General features: G+C 48.1%; 1 protein-coding gene across 1 annotated transcript in view; it reads left to right on the top strand.

Moving 5' to 3' along the window:
• LOC144757594 (uncharacterized) overlaps window positions 1–17,458 on the top strand; it is a 97,799-nt gene that overhangs the window by 75,012 nt on the left and 5,329 nt on the right. The window contains exon 6 of the mRNA XM_078646388.1: window positions 7,963–8,064. Within this exon, the coding sequence (XP_078502514.1) occupies window positions 7,963–8,064 (102 nt within the window). The remainder of the gene's footprint in view (window positions 1–7,962; window positions 8,065–17,458) is intronic.

Raw genomic sequence — 17,458 nt, 5'->3', positions numbered from 1 at the left:
ATGTCTAGAGAAGCTCTAACTCCCCAACTTGGAAATTTGGGAAAAAATATTGATACAAATCTCTGTCCTCGTCCATTCCTTCCTCATTTAAGGCATCTTCCCAGAAGCCCTTTCGGCAGGCCAGATCCTCCTGTTTCTGCAGAAACCCACACTAGACTGTCGCCGACTACTGGAATGTCACTCCCCTGCAAGGTCATCAAATGAGCAGCTTACACACAACTTCAAGATCACATCAACGGCAATAATCTCCTGCACGACTACCATTCAGAACATCACATCATGCATAACCTCACATTACGCCGCAGTTCCTTTTTAAACATCACTTAAGTCGCTTCGAACCCCACCACTTACCCATACCCTCCAAACCTCACATAGCATAAAAAGTGATGCCGTGTAGTCGCAGGTTAGCAGCACGCCGCATCCCGTAGAGGGATGCAAAGACCCCAATGATGAAGCATGACACCAAGGGTCCTTTTGGTGTGGAGGGGTATTTAAAAAACACTGTGTGCTCCCCACCACTGTATGGACCACCCACACACTTTTTTGTGGATTCTCTGTGTTTATCTATACATGGCAAATCATACATGCCACACACCTGACCATAGATGAAGATGGCCCCTGCCTCCTGATCCTGCTGGACCTCTGTTGCTTACCAATGCCTAGCAGGTCATTGCCAGGCATGCTGCAGTACACATAACGTCTGCAGTATGTGACCGGCATGTCCCTGCCAGTCGTGCCCTGGCACAGGTAAGGTCCTTGCCAGGTACACATCCATTCGAGTACAGCCACCACTGTCGGACAAGCCTGTCTCGCACAGGCGTGCACCAATGTAGCTGCGGCCATAAGTATGTAACGTGCTTGTCCCTGCCGGGAACGCCCCAAATGGATTGTTTCCTACTTCAGAGACAAAGTGTGGTTTAACTACAACTTTCACATCAGCTCCTCACACCCAACATTGTGTCCATCGCACCTCCTGATATTCGTAAACATCTGCCCAATGGCCTCATCAAACCTGATTCAATCGTTCAACCTTCCCGGTTATAGCTATGCAGATGACTCACAATTCCTTCTTTTTTTTTTTACTTTATTTTTCCATTTTACATGAATTAAACATTGCAGCGGTATAGATATCAGTCACAGAATGCAGGAAGCAGATAAGGGGGGGCAGCACCCCCAGGTCATGATAGGCAAACACATGCCAAGCACACCAGTCGATGACCGACATTCACCCAATCCCCACCCAAAAGTCACAACCAGTGGTGAGACCTTATTCAGGGTCTTCACTGTCCTCACTGCCCGGTGCACACGCAGGGGTTAAGCGCCCATCTCTTGGCTCTCGGCACACAATGGTATTCTCCTCCACATTTTCATCCCTCTTGCTAAACGTCATGTGGTTCTCTTCTGCTAACGACCATTCAGCCACATCCATGCACTAGTGGACAATTTCAGAGCCCACAGTTCCATCCAGGTGATGGCCACCCTGTGTCCGGCAAGTACCGGCGTCTGCTGCAAGAATTTATAGGCCATCTTGTGACCTTCAAGCCTTTGAACGTCTACCAACAAACAGCATTGTGGGGTCACCAATACCTGCATTGAGGTTGCCCTTCTAGGTTCACACACCATCAAGTCCCAGAAGTCATGCGCTGCTCTACAGCCCCAGGCCAGGTCAAGAAAGTCAGCCCTATTAGGTCCACATCTGGAGCAACTATCAATGTGGGCCTGCAATGGAGAATTGCGGGGATCAGGAAAGTGCTCTGCCGGAAATTATAATGTACCAGTTTAAAGCAGGCATTGCATGACACTGTATGTGAGCAGGCGCGCGCCCAGTCTGCATCGCCGAAGGCGCATCCAGGTCCACCTCCCTTTCCCCCGTCCCCACAACTGGCCGCCCACAACATCTGCTCTTAAGGCTTTATACAACCAGGATATCAAGTGCCTGCCTGATCCACAGGTGAGCAGGGCTTCCAAAGTGGAAGACTCCCCCAGCGCCATGGGAAGGTGGTTCATGTCTACGTGGCCATTTCCGCCAGGGTAGTGCAAGAAGTGTCCCGGTCATCCATCCAGGCCTGGGAGGACATTTTCTTAGCCATTTGTCAGACTGGTGCCAGTGTCCACACTGGCAAGTCATGGTGGAAGGGGGCAGTTCTCAACACCACGGTCACTAACCTTTGCCAGATTTGCGCCGTCTGCTGCACCACAAATGGAAAGTCACCAGAGGCACCGGTAGCTGCCCTACATAGACCAGCCCAGACAGCAAGCATTTCTCCCAATTGTCCCCAGGGTCGAGCCATGGAACAACGTGCTGCATCTGAACGGTGTAATAACACAGGTCTAGACACGACCCGTCCAGGCCAGCAGCCTATTAGCACTATGTCAGGGTGGACAAGGCCTCTTTGTTATGTCTACTGACCCAGAGCAGAGAAGCAAGGATGTAATCTAACTCTTTAAACACCCTGGTGGGCAGAGAGTAAATGGAGTTCTGAATGACATAAAAGCAGCGTGGCAGGAGTACCACCTTGGAGATGGCCATCTGGCCCAATAGTGACAGCAGTAGAGTGTTCCATAAGGCAACTGAAGCTCTCAGCAAGTCCAATACTCTCCCTGTGGTAAGGCATTGTTGCGGCACCTTAGTGTGCGCAACCATTACCCCCAAGTACGTAAATTGTGCTAACTCCTAGCACAAGCCAACATCCGGCAGGGTCTCCGCAGGAGTCCCAACTAAAGCCGCTGGTGGGGGCAACAGGGACTTACCACAATTAATCTGCAGTCTGACAAAGCCCTGAAATTGTCCAGGATTCGTAACAGGATCCCAAGTGATTCCCGACACACTGGGCTTGGCGAAAGGAAGACGGATCTAGCCCTGAAATTGAGGCCCAAACCCCATGACATTCAGCACCTCAAGTCGACTGTGTCAAAGGCTTTTTCCCGGTCAATCGAGACCAGAGCCATTTCCCTCTCTTCCTGCTCGACCTCATGCATGACATGGGACAAGCGCCTGAGGTTCAGCCCAGAGTTGCACCCCAGGATAAACCCACACTGGTCCTTGGGAACCTGGCTGGCCATAAATGGGTTAAAGCGGGCAGCCAGCAGCTCGGACAGGACCTTCACATCTGAGCTTATCATGGTAAGCGGCCTATATGCCGAGGGATCCGTCTTGCAATACCTTCTAAAAATAGGTGGCTTAGAACACCTCTTTAACTCAAAACCTGACACCTGCCTTCACGCCATAAACACAAGGATAACTAGAAACAACCTAAATTTCAACATCGCGAAGCACGAGATTTTGACATGAAAACAATGACAAAAATTATAACGTATCGTCATACGGCCCAAGGAACTCCAGGTTCCTCCAACAACATCAAGAGAAGTCAGAAACCTAGGTGTAAGCATGGATTCAGACCTGTCCTTGATCTTACGTCAATAACATCACTGGGAGTGCTTTCGTACACAATGAAAACCCTTTGTCGCATTCTCATATACCTAGGATACCAACAAAAGCAACAAGTTTTACTCACATTCGGGATCTCCAAGCTTGACTATGCCAGCAGGCTATACCACGGTGGAGACGAAGTGCTCCGTGAGGCCCGGGCGATTGACACAACCGTAGAGTGTTAATCCACTGAGAGGACTCGCATATGGAGTCTTTGGTGTGACCTATGGAAAAGAGCTGATACGAGGAATAGTGGCTCATTTAGTTTCCCGGAAAAAGTTATTTAAAGTGTCCAGTACTGGTGCCCGGCGACCTTTTTGCCCTGAAGAATTTGCCCTCAAATCATCGTGGCAATGAAACATGTTGGCTCAGTATAGCGGTATGCATGATAGGCAACCGTTCTTAATTTTGAATAAAAGTGCACAGTAAATAATAAAGTTGATATTGAGTTAAGTGCAACTTTGTTCAATTTTAGATTCACATGGTTGCATCATAGGATGTGATTCATTTATTCATCTCACTCTTTTCACAGCACCTTATTTTGTTTTTTGGTTTTGGGCGCTATTATTATTCTTTAAGGCAAGATGGCTACCAATGATGATAAAAGAGGACAAAGCTGGCGAGATCCAACCAGCTTGCTCAATTGGTGGTGAGCACGGGCCCGATTCACAGAATGAACTTAAGACTCAATCCTAAACTTACTACTATTTTGGTATTCACAGAATGCACTTACTACTTTTGGTATTCACAGAAGTTAGGATTTTGTCTTGAATTTTGTCCTAAGACAAACTTAAGACAAAATCCTAACTTCTGTGAATGCCAAAAGTAGTAAGTTCATTCTGTGAATACCAAAATAGTAGTAAGTTTAGGATTGAGTCTTAAATTCATTCTGTGAATCCTGCCCCACGTGAGGGGGCCACCTTGCCTTGTTGACATTTTTTCCACATTTTTTTAAATGTTATGCTTAAATTGTGTGCACCATTCACAGCAATCATACTGTATGTTAGTCAGGGGTAAAAATGTGGGAACTGCCATCTATAAAAACGTCTGTATTTTTAAAAGAAATTTAAGGGAAAAGCGGGAGGTTACTACCTCATAACCGTAAAGAGAGGCGTATATGGGAACTAAAGATTGGGAATCCCGACCTCCGCTTATCGTGTATAGCCTGAAGAAAGGTGCCTTTTGCAGACCAGGTCTTTTTGTATTTATACCTCGGTTCACCCAGATTCATCATACGGAAAATCCAGCTAATCCAAAATGCCGCTGTAAGACGTCTTCTCCGCCTTCGCCTAGGAGAACGTATGACTCCAGTCATGCATCACTCCTATAGCTAAAAGGACAATGTTTAGGGCACCCTGCATTGTCCACGGAGCCTCCCAAGGAAAAGGACTGCTATATTTACAAGCTACTTTCAAGCAATACAAACGGAGCACTGCGCTGCAGGCTTGCACCACTTCTCATCATATCACCGTACCATAAGAGGTCCGTAGAAGGCGCGGCGTCCTCCGTGCAAGCTGCCAAGCGATGGTGCTCACCACCAGCTAACATTCAGAGCATGCAGGAGCATATATAATCTTCAGAAGACAGGTAGAAACATGGCTGTTTTAAAAATAACTAGATCTTCCCACAACCAAGGTATGGAACCCGGAAAAACATTCACACCTTCACGTTCAGTCTTCAGCTTACAACCCACCGACATGAACAAGCCAACCAGCAAAGTAATTTTTATGTCCAGATCAGCGAAGAAGACCTATGGCTAGCCTGGGCTTTATAAGATTAAGTGAATTCAAATGTAACACTTCTGGCACACTATTACTAATACCATGAAACGCAGTGGCTGGCAGTCAATGGTAGCTTAATTATTTTCGACTCCTGTAAGATGTATCTGTTACAGGTCTTGTGCATCACCCAGTACTGTACCGGTCAACAAACCAGCCATTACCAAATGAACGGGCATGGAATCCAACACATCAAGTCCCAGCTGGCTAGACACTGACTTCTTCTTTCCATCACACAATGACCTCCAGACATAGGATGATACTAACAAAGTCCATCCCAGCTGATCCACCCTCCACTTCTCTCTCCAACCAGGCCTGCTCAGAACCAAAAATAAAACTTTAACCCCTTTAATGCTGCGCAGGTTCAGCAGACGTCGCGTGCACTACCTCGGTAGTGCTGCGCACGTCCGTTGAACGTCGCGGGCCCGCCCGCGCAATAGAACGTTACGCACCAGCGCGGAACGTTCAGCGCAGCGGAGGGGTTAAGCAAAAGTTCTGTTTGAACAACCCAATGCAGCAAACAGCTTAGTGAATTCATAAGAATGAACGTAAAGAGTTCTGCAGAGCTACTCAGAGCTGGCAGCTTACTGAAAATCATAAAGTGCTCATCTTGCTCACACGTCTTCATCCTCCATACTGCTAAGCGCTGTGCCCAATAATATGATAATCGCACCCCGGTGGTCATCACACACAACAAGAAATATTATCCACATAGGATTTAAAAGAAAGTACCCTTCCAACCAAACGTAGCCTTCTGCCCATGTCGGCAAGTGCTGCAGGGCCCAACATAGGGGAGAGTAAGCTCTATAAAAATAGTTCTTCATCAGTACTTGCCTACCAAGTAGTCGTCAATATAGATACTGTCCTTGTGTGCGACTAGACAACCCGGCCAGGCCTACTCCTGTGCAGAAAAAGCCATCTGTATCTGAGTTTGTTTGCGTTCCCATTTCAAGGGGACCTGACCTGGCAATTCAAACTGGACTCTTTCCATTGGAGCAGGACCAAAGTGATTTACATATGGATGACCTCTTTCTGGAGTGCTAAACTAGGGAAGACATGATAGATTGGAGTGTGGTTTGAGCATTTTCCATTGGAAGAGACTTTTGCAATCATTCCACACATCACCTTGGTGCTTTCATCAAGATAGGTAGCCGCTGCCAGGGCGACTGACGCTGGAATCTGGGGATCACGGTTTGATCCCTGGCACCGGTGGCGGATTAGCCCAGCACCATGTGACTCTGGGCAATAGCTTGCTTAATCTTCCTGACGGCCCCCAGCGCCCGGAAACCCTTACGAGTGATTGTTCGCGCTTTCCAAATGTGGATTATTATTATTATTTATCGGTGTGTGAGCAGCCTGTCACTGCCAGGCTCGGACCCGTACCCTTACAGATAAAATCAAGTGTCTGAGGAGGCTGTCCTTGCCAGGCTTGTTACCAAAGCAGATATAGTCATCAGTGTGTGAGCGGCCTGTTCTTGCCAGGAATACATCCATAGAGTAATTGCGTGCACTCTGCGCATATGCAGTCTGTCCTTCCATAAAGCATCCAGTGGCAGAAGCTTCCCCCATGGTTTGAGGTCACTGTGTAAACAGGGTGTGAGTGTGGACACGTTGTATGGACGGGGTGTGAGTGTTGACAGGGTGAGTGTGTGGATGGGGTGCGAGTGTTGACAGGGTGAGTGTGTGGACGGGGTGCGAGTGTTGACAGGGTGAGTGTGTGGACGGGGTGCGAATGTTGCCAGGGTGAGAGTGTGGATGGGGTGCGAGTGTTGACAGGGTGAGTGTGTGGACGGGGTGCGAGTGTTGACAGGGTGAGTGTGTGGACGGGGTGCGAGTGTTGACAGGGTGAGTGTGTGGACGGTGTGCGAGTGTTGACAGGGTGAGTGTGTGGACGGTGTGCGAGTGTTGACAGGGTGAGTGTGTGGACGGTGTGCGAGTGTTGACAGGGTGAGTGTGTGGACGGGGTGCGAGTGTTGACAGGGTGAGTGTGTGGACTGGGTGCGAGTGTTGACAGGGTGAGTGTGTGGACGGGGTGAGAGTGTTGACAGGGTGAGTGTGTGGACGGGGTGCGAGTGTTGACAGGGTGAGTTTGTGGACGGGGTGAGTGTGTTGACAGGGTGAGTGTGTGGATGGGGTGCGAGTGTTGACAGGGTGAGTGTGTGGACGGGGTGCGAGTGTTGACAGGGTGAGTGTGTGGACGGGGTGAGTGTGTGGACAGGGTGAGTGTGTGGATGGGGTGTGAGTGTTGACAGGGTGAGTGTGTGGACGGGGTGTGAGTGTTGACAGGGTGAGTGTGTGGACGGGCTGCGAGTGTTGACAGGGTGAGTGTGTGGACAGGGTGAGTGTGTGGACAGGGTGAGTGTGTGGACGGGGTGAGTGTGTGGACGGGGTGAGTGTGTGGACGGGGTGCGAGTGTTGACAGGGTGAGTGTGTGGACGGGGTGAGTGTGTGGACGGGGTGCGAGTGTTGACAGGGTGAGTGTGTGGACGGGGTGCGAGTGTTGACAGGGTGAGTTTGTGGACGGGGTGCGAGTGTTGACAGGGTGAGTGTGTGGACGGGGTGCAAGCGTGGGACCAGGGACAGACGCTGTGGATTCTGCAATTCCGGAATCTCGCTTTATTGCTGTTCCTAAGTCATGATTTCATTTTGTGCGTTCACAGTCTAGCGTCCTTCCCATGATGATGATGGGGGGTGTTCTGTAGTGCACTGCCACTTCTCTCCTCTGATCACCTTTCTTGTCTCCCCTCTCCTTAGCTGTTGGCCTCTTCGATAATGAACATACTGAGTTTCCTGCTGGGTGTTGTTGCCATTATCCTGTTTTCTATCCAGTGGGACTGGCGGTGGAATAACCTGGAGGTGAGAGTGCCGGGCTCAACGGGGCAGATAGACGGAGACTGGTGCAGTAATGTAGAACCATCATTTAAACTAGTCCCCCCAGGCCCTAGAATCATGCCTTGGATAAGTTTACAAATGGCAATGTTGGGCTGAAGGCTCGTCTCCTATCGCTTGCCTTCACCCTCCTGTTTTCCGAACCTGTTTTTGTTGGCTTTAGGATTCTGCTAAATAGTACTAAAGTGCTTGTGCTTTCTCCTTTAAACATGGTAACATTGGCATACACCCAATAGGCATATTTAATTTACTTGTAAGTCTCTATTAAGTGCTACATGCACCCAGGTCCTGTAAATTAAATGCTACTAGTGGGCCTACAGTACTTACTGTGCCACACACTTAAGCAGCCCGTTAATTATATCTCAAGCCTGCCATTGCGACCCGTGTGTGGATTGTGAAGCTGCCATTTGGACCTGGCAAGATAAACCTCTTGCCATGCCCACACCTCCCTTTTTTAATACATAAAGGTCACCCTATGGGTATGCCCCACACAGCCCAGAGGGCAGCGTCCAGAGTATTTAAAGAGTTGAACATGTACTTTTAAGTTTTACATGCCCTGATAATGAAAAAATCTTACATTTGTTTTTCACTCCTGTGAGGCCTACCTCTCCCATAGGATAACATTAGGTTCCCATTTTAAATTTGATGTGGTACTTTCAATGGGGAGCAGATAGGAATGTCAAGTTTGGTGTTTATGGAATTTTAATTTAAAACCTTCTTTAATGGTAAAGTCTGGTTTTAAGTCACAAATCCGAAAATGACACTTTCAGAAAGTTGTCATTTTCTTGTCCTAACCATTGGATGCTTGGAGCCTGTACCTTGGTCACGTGACTAGGCTAGGTGTAGCTGGCAGTTGGTTTTTGTGTATTGCTCCCAGACAATGAGATAAAGGGAGGCTAGGTGTTGGCAGGATGGGCCACTCTGACTTAAAGAGGGGGAGGAGCTGTCACCTACCACACTTGCACATTAAAAAGCCTTTGCCTGAACTCCCTTACAAAGGGTTTCTTGCTAGTCTTTTGTATCCTCAGCCAAGCTGTGGGCCATGGCAGGGAGGAAGTCATTGCTTGACACCTCAGGGACGCCTCTAGAAATGTCCAATTCAAAATGGGTAGCAAGTATAAATAGCAGCCCAACTCTTCAGTACAGATCTGGACCTGACTGATGAAGGATTGCTGTTCTGCTTTGTTGCAAGAACGACTGCCACTCTGCTACCCTGCTGTACTCGACCTTAAGTCAGAAGGATTGTACCTACAACTTGAACCCAATGCCACAAGAGTGACTCCAAAGGCTAGTTGGCAGGACTTCTGATGATAGTCTCAGGGGCAGAACAGGCTACAACAACTTTGCACCCAGCACCAGGACACTACCAGAGGCCTGCCATCTCAAGTTATGCCTCCTCAGTCCTGGACCCTTGAAAGTGGGCCTGAAGGTGCTCTGCCAGCCCATCTGTGGTTCCAGCAGAACCAGTGTCTCCACATCTGGACAGCTAAGTGACACCTCTTCAATGCAGGACTGTATATCGCTGCCTGCAGTCTCCTCAAAACCACCGCTGCTTGACGCATCCTAGACATAGCATGTGCATCACCAGCCCTTTGTCGACTGCATCCTCGATGAAAACCCAGGACTCCTCATGGCGAACCCCGCATGGCCTCTGAACACCTCTCTGCAACGCAGCCCCCTGGCGCATACTGGAGGTACCTGGTGGGCTAGTTGGCCCCCAGGGACCCACAGGATTGAGGAGGAATTCATTCTCGAACTTAAAACGCGCCACAAGGCGTGTTTGCAGACATGTCACCTCAGGCCATGCCCCCTTTCTTCACCACTGTGCAAACGAGCCAGCGGTGCTTTTTATGTTGGGGAATTAATTCTCTTTCAATACTGAGGGTCCCTGATGGCCAAACAGCCCACAGGTATCTCCAGTATGCGCCAGAGAGCTGCTTTGCAGACAGGTGTTCAGAGGCCATGTCCCTTTTTACACCTCTCTGTGGCGCTTACTGAAGGTACCTAGTGGGCTAGTTTGACCTTAGGGACCCTTAGGATTGAAGAGGACTTAATCTCTCAATTTAGAACGGCCACAGGGCACGTTTACTCAGTGGTGAAGGGAAGGGAAGGGACGGGCCTGAGGTGATGTGTGCCCTGTGGCACGTTTTAAGTTGGTGAAAAAATTCCCCTTCAATCTTGAGGGACCATGGGGGCCAAGTAGCCCACCAGGTGATTCCAGGATGCGCCACTGCGCTGCGTTGCAGAGAGGTGGTGCAGGCCGTGCCCCTTTTTATATCTCTCTGCTACGCAGCTCTGTGGTGCTTACTGGATGTACCTAGTGGGCTAGGTGGACTCTAGGGACCCTCAGGATTGAAGGGAAATTATTTCCCCAACTTAAAACGCAGTAGAGGGCGTGTTTGCACAGTGGTGAAGGGAGGGGATGGTGTAGAAAAGTGGCTCTATATATACTGTACTGAAGTGAAATCAGCCGAACAACGAATTCCGATTTACTCACCTGTTATCAGGAGAGAACCCAGTGCTGCATCTTTTAGCCCAGCACTGACCCTGAAAAGTAATTCTAACCGTACTTACCAGTAACTTCTAGTTCGAGGCATATGGGCTGCAGATGGTACATTTATGAATAGATCGCCATCTGGTGTTGGGCTCGGATGATTGCACTTGTTTTTCTCCTGGAGAAGTCTTTGTCGTCACGAGTTCGATGACTCCTCCTCTGGGTGCTAGTGCGCATGGGCATCGGCTCCATCCTTAGATTGTTTTTTTCCGCCATCGGGTTCAGATGAGGATCGAAGCGCTCTGGATCGACTTCGACAAAGAAGGTTATATTCGGCGCGTATTCACTTTCCAATTCGACGGTATTGTTATCGAACGCGGCTACACTTCCATTTCGACGCGTTTCGACGTCAACAACAAGATTTCCAACTGCTACGTCGACGAGACCAAGAGGCCCATCTCGACGTAGTCCAGCCCGGAGTCCATGGAAAGGACTCCATTCAAAAAATGTCCATCGTGTGGTGCTAAGTTTCCACACAAGGACCTACACGAGGTGTGCAACCTCTGCTTGTCTCCTGAACACGAATCCAGGGACTGTGAAGCCTGTGCGGCATTCTCCTCCAAGTCGACGATTAGAAACCGTCGAGCCCAAAGACACGAGGTATCGAGAATGCAGTCACAAGCAATCCCGGAGCTGTTCGAAGACCAGCATCCCGAAGAAGAGGAAGAAGAGGAGGACGAGGCGGGGTCACAAGCGGACGAGTCCGACGTCGAGGAAATCGACGTTCATCAAACCGTGAGTGACGACGTCCCTTTACCAAAAAACAGACCCCGCCCTCGAGCCCGGTCAGACAACCGAAAAGAGTTTCAGACGCCCCGCCTTCGGGCCCGGCAACGAAACCGAAACCGACACACTCGGTCTCCCACCATGGTGGATCCGAAAAACGGCCCACCTCGACATCGACACCGAGGCTCCATACAAAGGAAAGCTCGAAGTCGAAACAGAGACATGCTTCGACGTCGACGTCGAAGATAACCTCGACACCGAAGACATCTTCGACACCGAAAACATCGGATTCGAATAAATTCTCGGTGCCGAAGATACAAATGGACAGTCAGAAGAAAAAACACCTTTCGGACCCAAAAACTTCGGTACCTACACAGGAGCATCAAACAGATCCTAAACAAAAGACTATGTTTATTGATCCAAAAACTGGCAAGGTAGTGACAGAACTACCTAAAAAGAGGAAGAATGAACAGTCGGACGACAAAACTCCTCCTAAGAAGAGAACAATGGGGATGAATACAACTCCTCCCCTTTCTCCACAACCTAGAGACACACCCTCTTCTCCTCTTCCTCACACTAGGCCAGCTACTCCTCTCACACGCCCATCTACACCCATAACAGATGTAGAAAGTGACACAGGAGAGGGAGAACATCCTAGGGATGATGAAGACACAATCCCAGAGGATGCAGATCCATGGGAACAATATAATGTAGGATCAAATAACGATAACGACCCTGAACTGTATCCCTCAAAACCTTCACCACCTGACGATAATACTGGTTTTGCACAACTAATTAATAGGGCAGCAAAATACCACAAGGTAGAGCTACATGCAGAACCTCAAATAGAGGATTTCCTGTTAGAAACACTACCTGCTGCACAAAGAACATCAGGGACACTACCAATGCTTAAGGGCCTCCTCAATCATACATCAGAGATATTCAAAGACCCGGTGAGGGCTAGGGTATTAAACCCAAGAATTGATAAAAAATATAAGGCAGCTCCAAAAGACCCAATATTTATCAAGGGACAAATTCCTCTAGACTCACTAGTGGTCACAAACGCTCGCAAGAGAGCAAACTCTTTAACTACAGGAGAAGCTCCACCTCCTGACAAAGAGTCGAAGCTAATAGATGCCTCCGGCAAGAGAGTAGCATCCCAAGCGGCAAACAGCTGGCGCATAGCTAATACACAAGCGCTACTTGCACGGTATGACAGAGCGCATTATGATGAGTTAGAAAAACTCATCACGCATCTCCCTAAAGAACATCAAAAGAGGGCAGATCAACTCATACAGGAAGGAAAGATAATAACTAATACTTCCATTAAGTGCGCCCTAGACGCAGCAGACACTGCAGCAAGATCTATAAACACAAGCATCATGTTAAGGAGACATGCATGGCTCAGAGTTTCAGGGTTCAAACAAGAGGTACAAACATCATTATTGAACCAGCCTTTTGATCAGAAAACACTTTTCGGCTCAGGGACAGATGAGGCCTTAGAAAAGATGAAAAAAGATACGGAAACGGCTAAATCAATGGGAGCATTGCAACAGCCAACCCAAAGAGGTTCCTTTCGTAGGTCCACCTATAGAGGAGGATCCAAAAATACAGGTACAAGCCAGCAACAAACCTCTTTTACACCGACATCACCCAGAGGTAATTCTAGAGGCAGTTACAGAGGTAACAACAACAAGGGTAGAAGTCGCGGAAACAACAACAACCGCAACTCTCCAACCCCAAAACAGTGACTTCATAGAGCTTCCCCCAGACCATATAACACCGGTCGGGGGACGCCTATCACAGTTCCTACCTGTCTGGGAAAACATCACATCAGACAAGTGGGTAAGACAAATTATCCAACATGGTTATTGCCTAGAACTCACAGCTACCCCACCAAACATCCCCCCCAAACAGCGTCCAATGAGACAAGATCACCTGACACTGTTAAAACAAGAAGTACTATCCCTGCTAGAAAAGCATGCCATAGAGAAGTTTCCACAACACCAACAAGGAACAGGAGTATACTCCCTATACTTCCTGATCCCCAAAAAAGACGGATCTCTAAGGCCAATACTAGACCTGAGACCTCTCAATGCATACATAAATTCGGAACATTTCCAAATGGTCACGCTCCAACAAGTACTTCCTTTACTGAAGAAAGGGGACTTTCTTTCTACACTGGATCTAAAAGACGCTTACTTTCATATCCCTATTCACAAATCCCACAGGAAATACCTCAGGTTTGTGATAGAAGGACAACATTATCAGTTCAAAGTCCTTCCGTTTGGTGTCACAACGGCACCAAGGGTGTTAACAAAATGCTTAGCAGTGGTTGCAGCTCACCTAAGAAGACAACAAATACATGTCTTCCCCTACTTGGACGACTGGCTAATAAAAGCCAAGTCACAAGAAGAATGTCTTCAGAACACACAAAAGACAATTCAACTGCTACACCAGCTAGGGTTTACGGTGAACTACACAAAGTCACACCTGCAACCAAGCAAGGTTCAACAATATCTAGCGGCTACTATAGACACAGAAAAAGCCAAAGTATACCCCAATCCAGTCAGGATCCAAACAATTCTCACAGTCATTCAAAGATTCCAACCACAACACTCACTAACAGCGCGAGTGTTCATGCAACTATTAGGGATGATGTCATCCTGCATACTGCTAATACCATATGCAAAACTACAGATGCGTCCGCTACAAGAATGCTTAGCGACACAGTGGAATCAGGCTCAAGGACAGATTACAGATCTGGTGTTGGTAGACGACCGCACACACCGCTCTCTGAAGTGGTGGAACACAACAAACATTGCCAAGGGGCGGTCGTTCCTAGAACCAATTCCACAGGTGATAATAACAGCGGATGCATCGCTCACCGGATGGGGAGCGCATATGGAGAAATATACAGTACAAGGAAGATGGAGTGTGCAGGAAAAAAGACTGCACATCAATCATCTAGAACTACTGGCAGTGTTTCTAGCATTGAAAGCCTTTCAAATGCATGTTATCAACAAAGCAGTCCTGATCAGAACAGACAACATGACAGCAATGTATTATATTCAAAAACAGGGGGGGGCACTCTCTCCAACTATCCAGACAAGCGCAGGAAATCTGGAGATGGGCCATTCCTCAAAACATCTATCTATTAGCCAAACACCTACCAGGAGTTCAAAATCAGATAGCAGACATCTTAAGCAGACAGTCGGAACAAATACACGAATGGGAACTGCACCAACAAATACTGCAGCCATTCTTCCAAAGATGGGGACAACCAGAGATAGATCTCTTTGCCACTCATCAGAACGCAAAATGCCAAAGCTTCGCATCCAGGTACCCACATCACCTGTCGCAGGGCAATGCGTTATGGATAAATTGGTCCAACAAATTTGCATACGCTTTTCCCCCTCTCCCACTAATCCCATTAGTGGTCCGAAAGCTGCAACAACACTCAATGACCATGATACTAGTAGCACCCACGTGGGCACGACAACCGTGGTTCACCACGCTCCTGCAACTCTCACAGGTGCCACACCAAAAGCTAAGAATTCTACCCATGCACCTTGTATTGTATTGTATTGTATTGTATTGTATTGTAAGGGAAGCTTGTATAGCTCACTGACACCATGGGTTTCCTGGCGCTGGATGGAGATAGAGGGGACAGAGAAACTAACCAGATTGAGGAAAAAGCCAAGTTTTTAGAGACTTACGAAAAAGGGCCAGAGAGTTAGAAATTTTAAGAGAAAGGGGGAAAGAGTTCCAGAGCTTGGGAGCCAGGTATGCAAATCTCCGGCCTCCAGATCTGCAGAGCTTGTAAGAGGGAACAGTCAAAAAATGGAGATGAGAGGATCTCAGGTTGCGGGATGGGCAGTAGGGTCTAATGAGGGATTTCACGAAGACGGGACAAGGGCCAGCTAATGACTTAAAGATGAGGCAGCCGATCTTGAAGGCTGCTCTTGAGATGACAGGGAGCCAGTGGAGTTTGACAAGGAGGGGCCTGGCGGATTGCCACTTTGGAATCCCTAAGGCCAATCTCGCCGCCTGATTTTGGACCACTTGCAGTCTAGCCGTCGATGTTTTAGGCAGACCATGGTAGATCGCATTGGAGAAATCTAGGCGGGAGAGGACGAGGGCCATGATAACCTGCAGGAGGGCCTCAGGTGTAAGGAGGTATGCCACTTTCCTGATCCTGCGCAGTTGGTAAATACAGGACGAGACCACGGTCCCCACCTGCGGCCCTAGGGATAGAGCAGAGTCAATAGTGACCCCCAGGCTCTTCACCAAAGCTACGGGAGTGGGAGAGGGGCCCAGTTCCGCCGGCCAGAATTGAGGCCCCCAGAAGGTGGCGCTCTTACCGGGAAGGAGGAGCTCCGTCTTACCGGGGTTCAACTTTAACTGGTTGTGGCCCATCCACTGGAGAATGTGGGACATAGCTGCCTGAAAGTTGGGGATAGCAGAGGGGGAATTGAGAGAAAAGATGAGTTGCAGGTCGTCCGCGTAATTAAACACGGTACACAGAACCATGGAGAAATAATGCACCCAGATCCCAAACAACTGAACCTAGCGATCTGGCTCCTGAAATCCTAGAATTTGGATACTTAGACCTACCCCCAAATTGTATGGAGATCATTAAGCAAGCGAGACGTCCCACCACCAGAGCATGCTACGCAGCTAAGTGGAAAAGGTTTGCTGTATACTGTACCAGTAATAACATCAACCCTCTGGACGTATCAACAAAAGAGATTATTTGCTATTTACTACACTTACAGCAATGTAATCTTGCGTACACATCTATCAGAGTACATCTAGCAGCTATAGCAGCGTACCTACAAAACAGGCAACACCTATCCCTGTTTAGAGTGCCAGCAATCAAAGCCTTCATGGAAGGCCTTAAAAGAGTCATTCCACCAAGATTACCACCTTCCCCGGTCTGAAACCTCAACATAGTACTCACCAGACTAATGGGACCACCTTTCGAACCTATGCATAGGTGTGAAATACAATTCCTTACATGGAAGGTGGCCTTCCTTATAGCCATTACCTCCCTCAGGAGAGTAAGCGAATTACAGGCATTGACCATACAAGAACCATTCCTACAGTTACACCAGAATAAAGTGGTTCTTAGAACAAACCCAAAGTTCTTGCCTAAGGTAATTTCAGCATTTCACATCAATCAACCAGTGGAACTACCAGTCTTTTTCCCAAAACCACAGACGGTAGCAGAAAGGGCCCTACACACATTAGATGTCAAAAGGGCAATATTGTACTACATAGAAAGGACACAAAATTTCAGGAAAACTAAACAACTATTTGTAGCGTTTTCCCCAACACATAAGGGCAATCCCATCTCTAAAGCGGGCATCGCCAGATGGATTGTACGATGCATACAAATATGTTACATAAAAGCAAAGAGAACGTTAGCTGTTCCTCCTAGAGCTCATTCTACACGTAAGCTAGGAGCATCTATGGCATTCTTAGGCAACATTCCCCTAGATGACATATGCAGAGCAGCAACTTGGTCTACACCACATACCTTCACAAAACACTACTGTGTTGATGTGCAGGCTACACAACAAGCCAGAGTGGGCCAAGCTGTATTAAAGACTTTATTTCAAACAGTTGCGACAGACACGGGTGACCACCGCTAGGGAGGTAACTGCTGTATAATCTATTCATAAATGTACCATCTGCAGCCCATATGCCTCGAACGGAATATGCTACTTACCAGTATGCATCTGTTCTTGGCATAGAGGGCTGCAGAGTGGTACATGCCCTCCCTGCCTCCCCGGAAACCTGTGTCTGTCCCAACATTATCTTATTTAGATACACTTACATGGGCATCTCTTTCTGTATTCTATTACACTACTCCATCTAACCCTACTATGGCAAAACAATCTAAGGATGGAGCCGATGCCCATGCGCACTAGCACCCAGAGGAGGAGTCATCGATCCCGTGACGACAAAGACTTCTCCAGGAGAAAAACAAGTGCAATCATCCGAGCCCAACACCAGATGGCGATCTATTCATAAATGTACCACTCTGCAGCCCTCTATGCCAAGAACAGATGCATA

Source organism: Lissotriton helveticus, chromosome 1_1 (genome assembly GCF_964261635.1).
Source record: "Lissotriton helveticus chromosome 1_1, aLisHel1.1, whole genome shotgun sequence".
NCBI lineage: Eukaryota > Metazoa > Chordata > Amphibia > Caudata > Salamandridae > Lissotriton > Lissotriton helveticus.
This window is presented reverse-complemented; position numbering and strand designations above follow the sequence as displayed.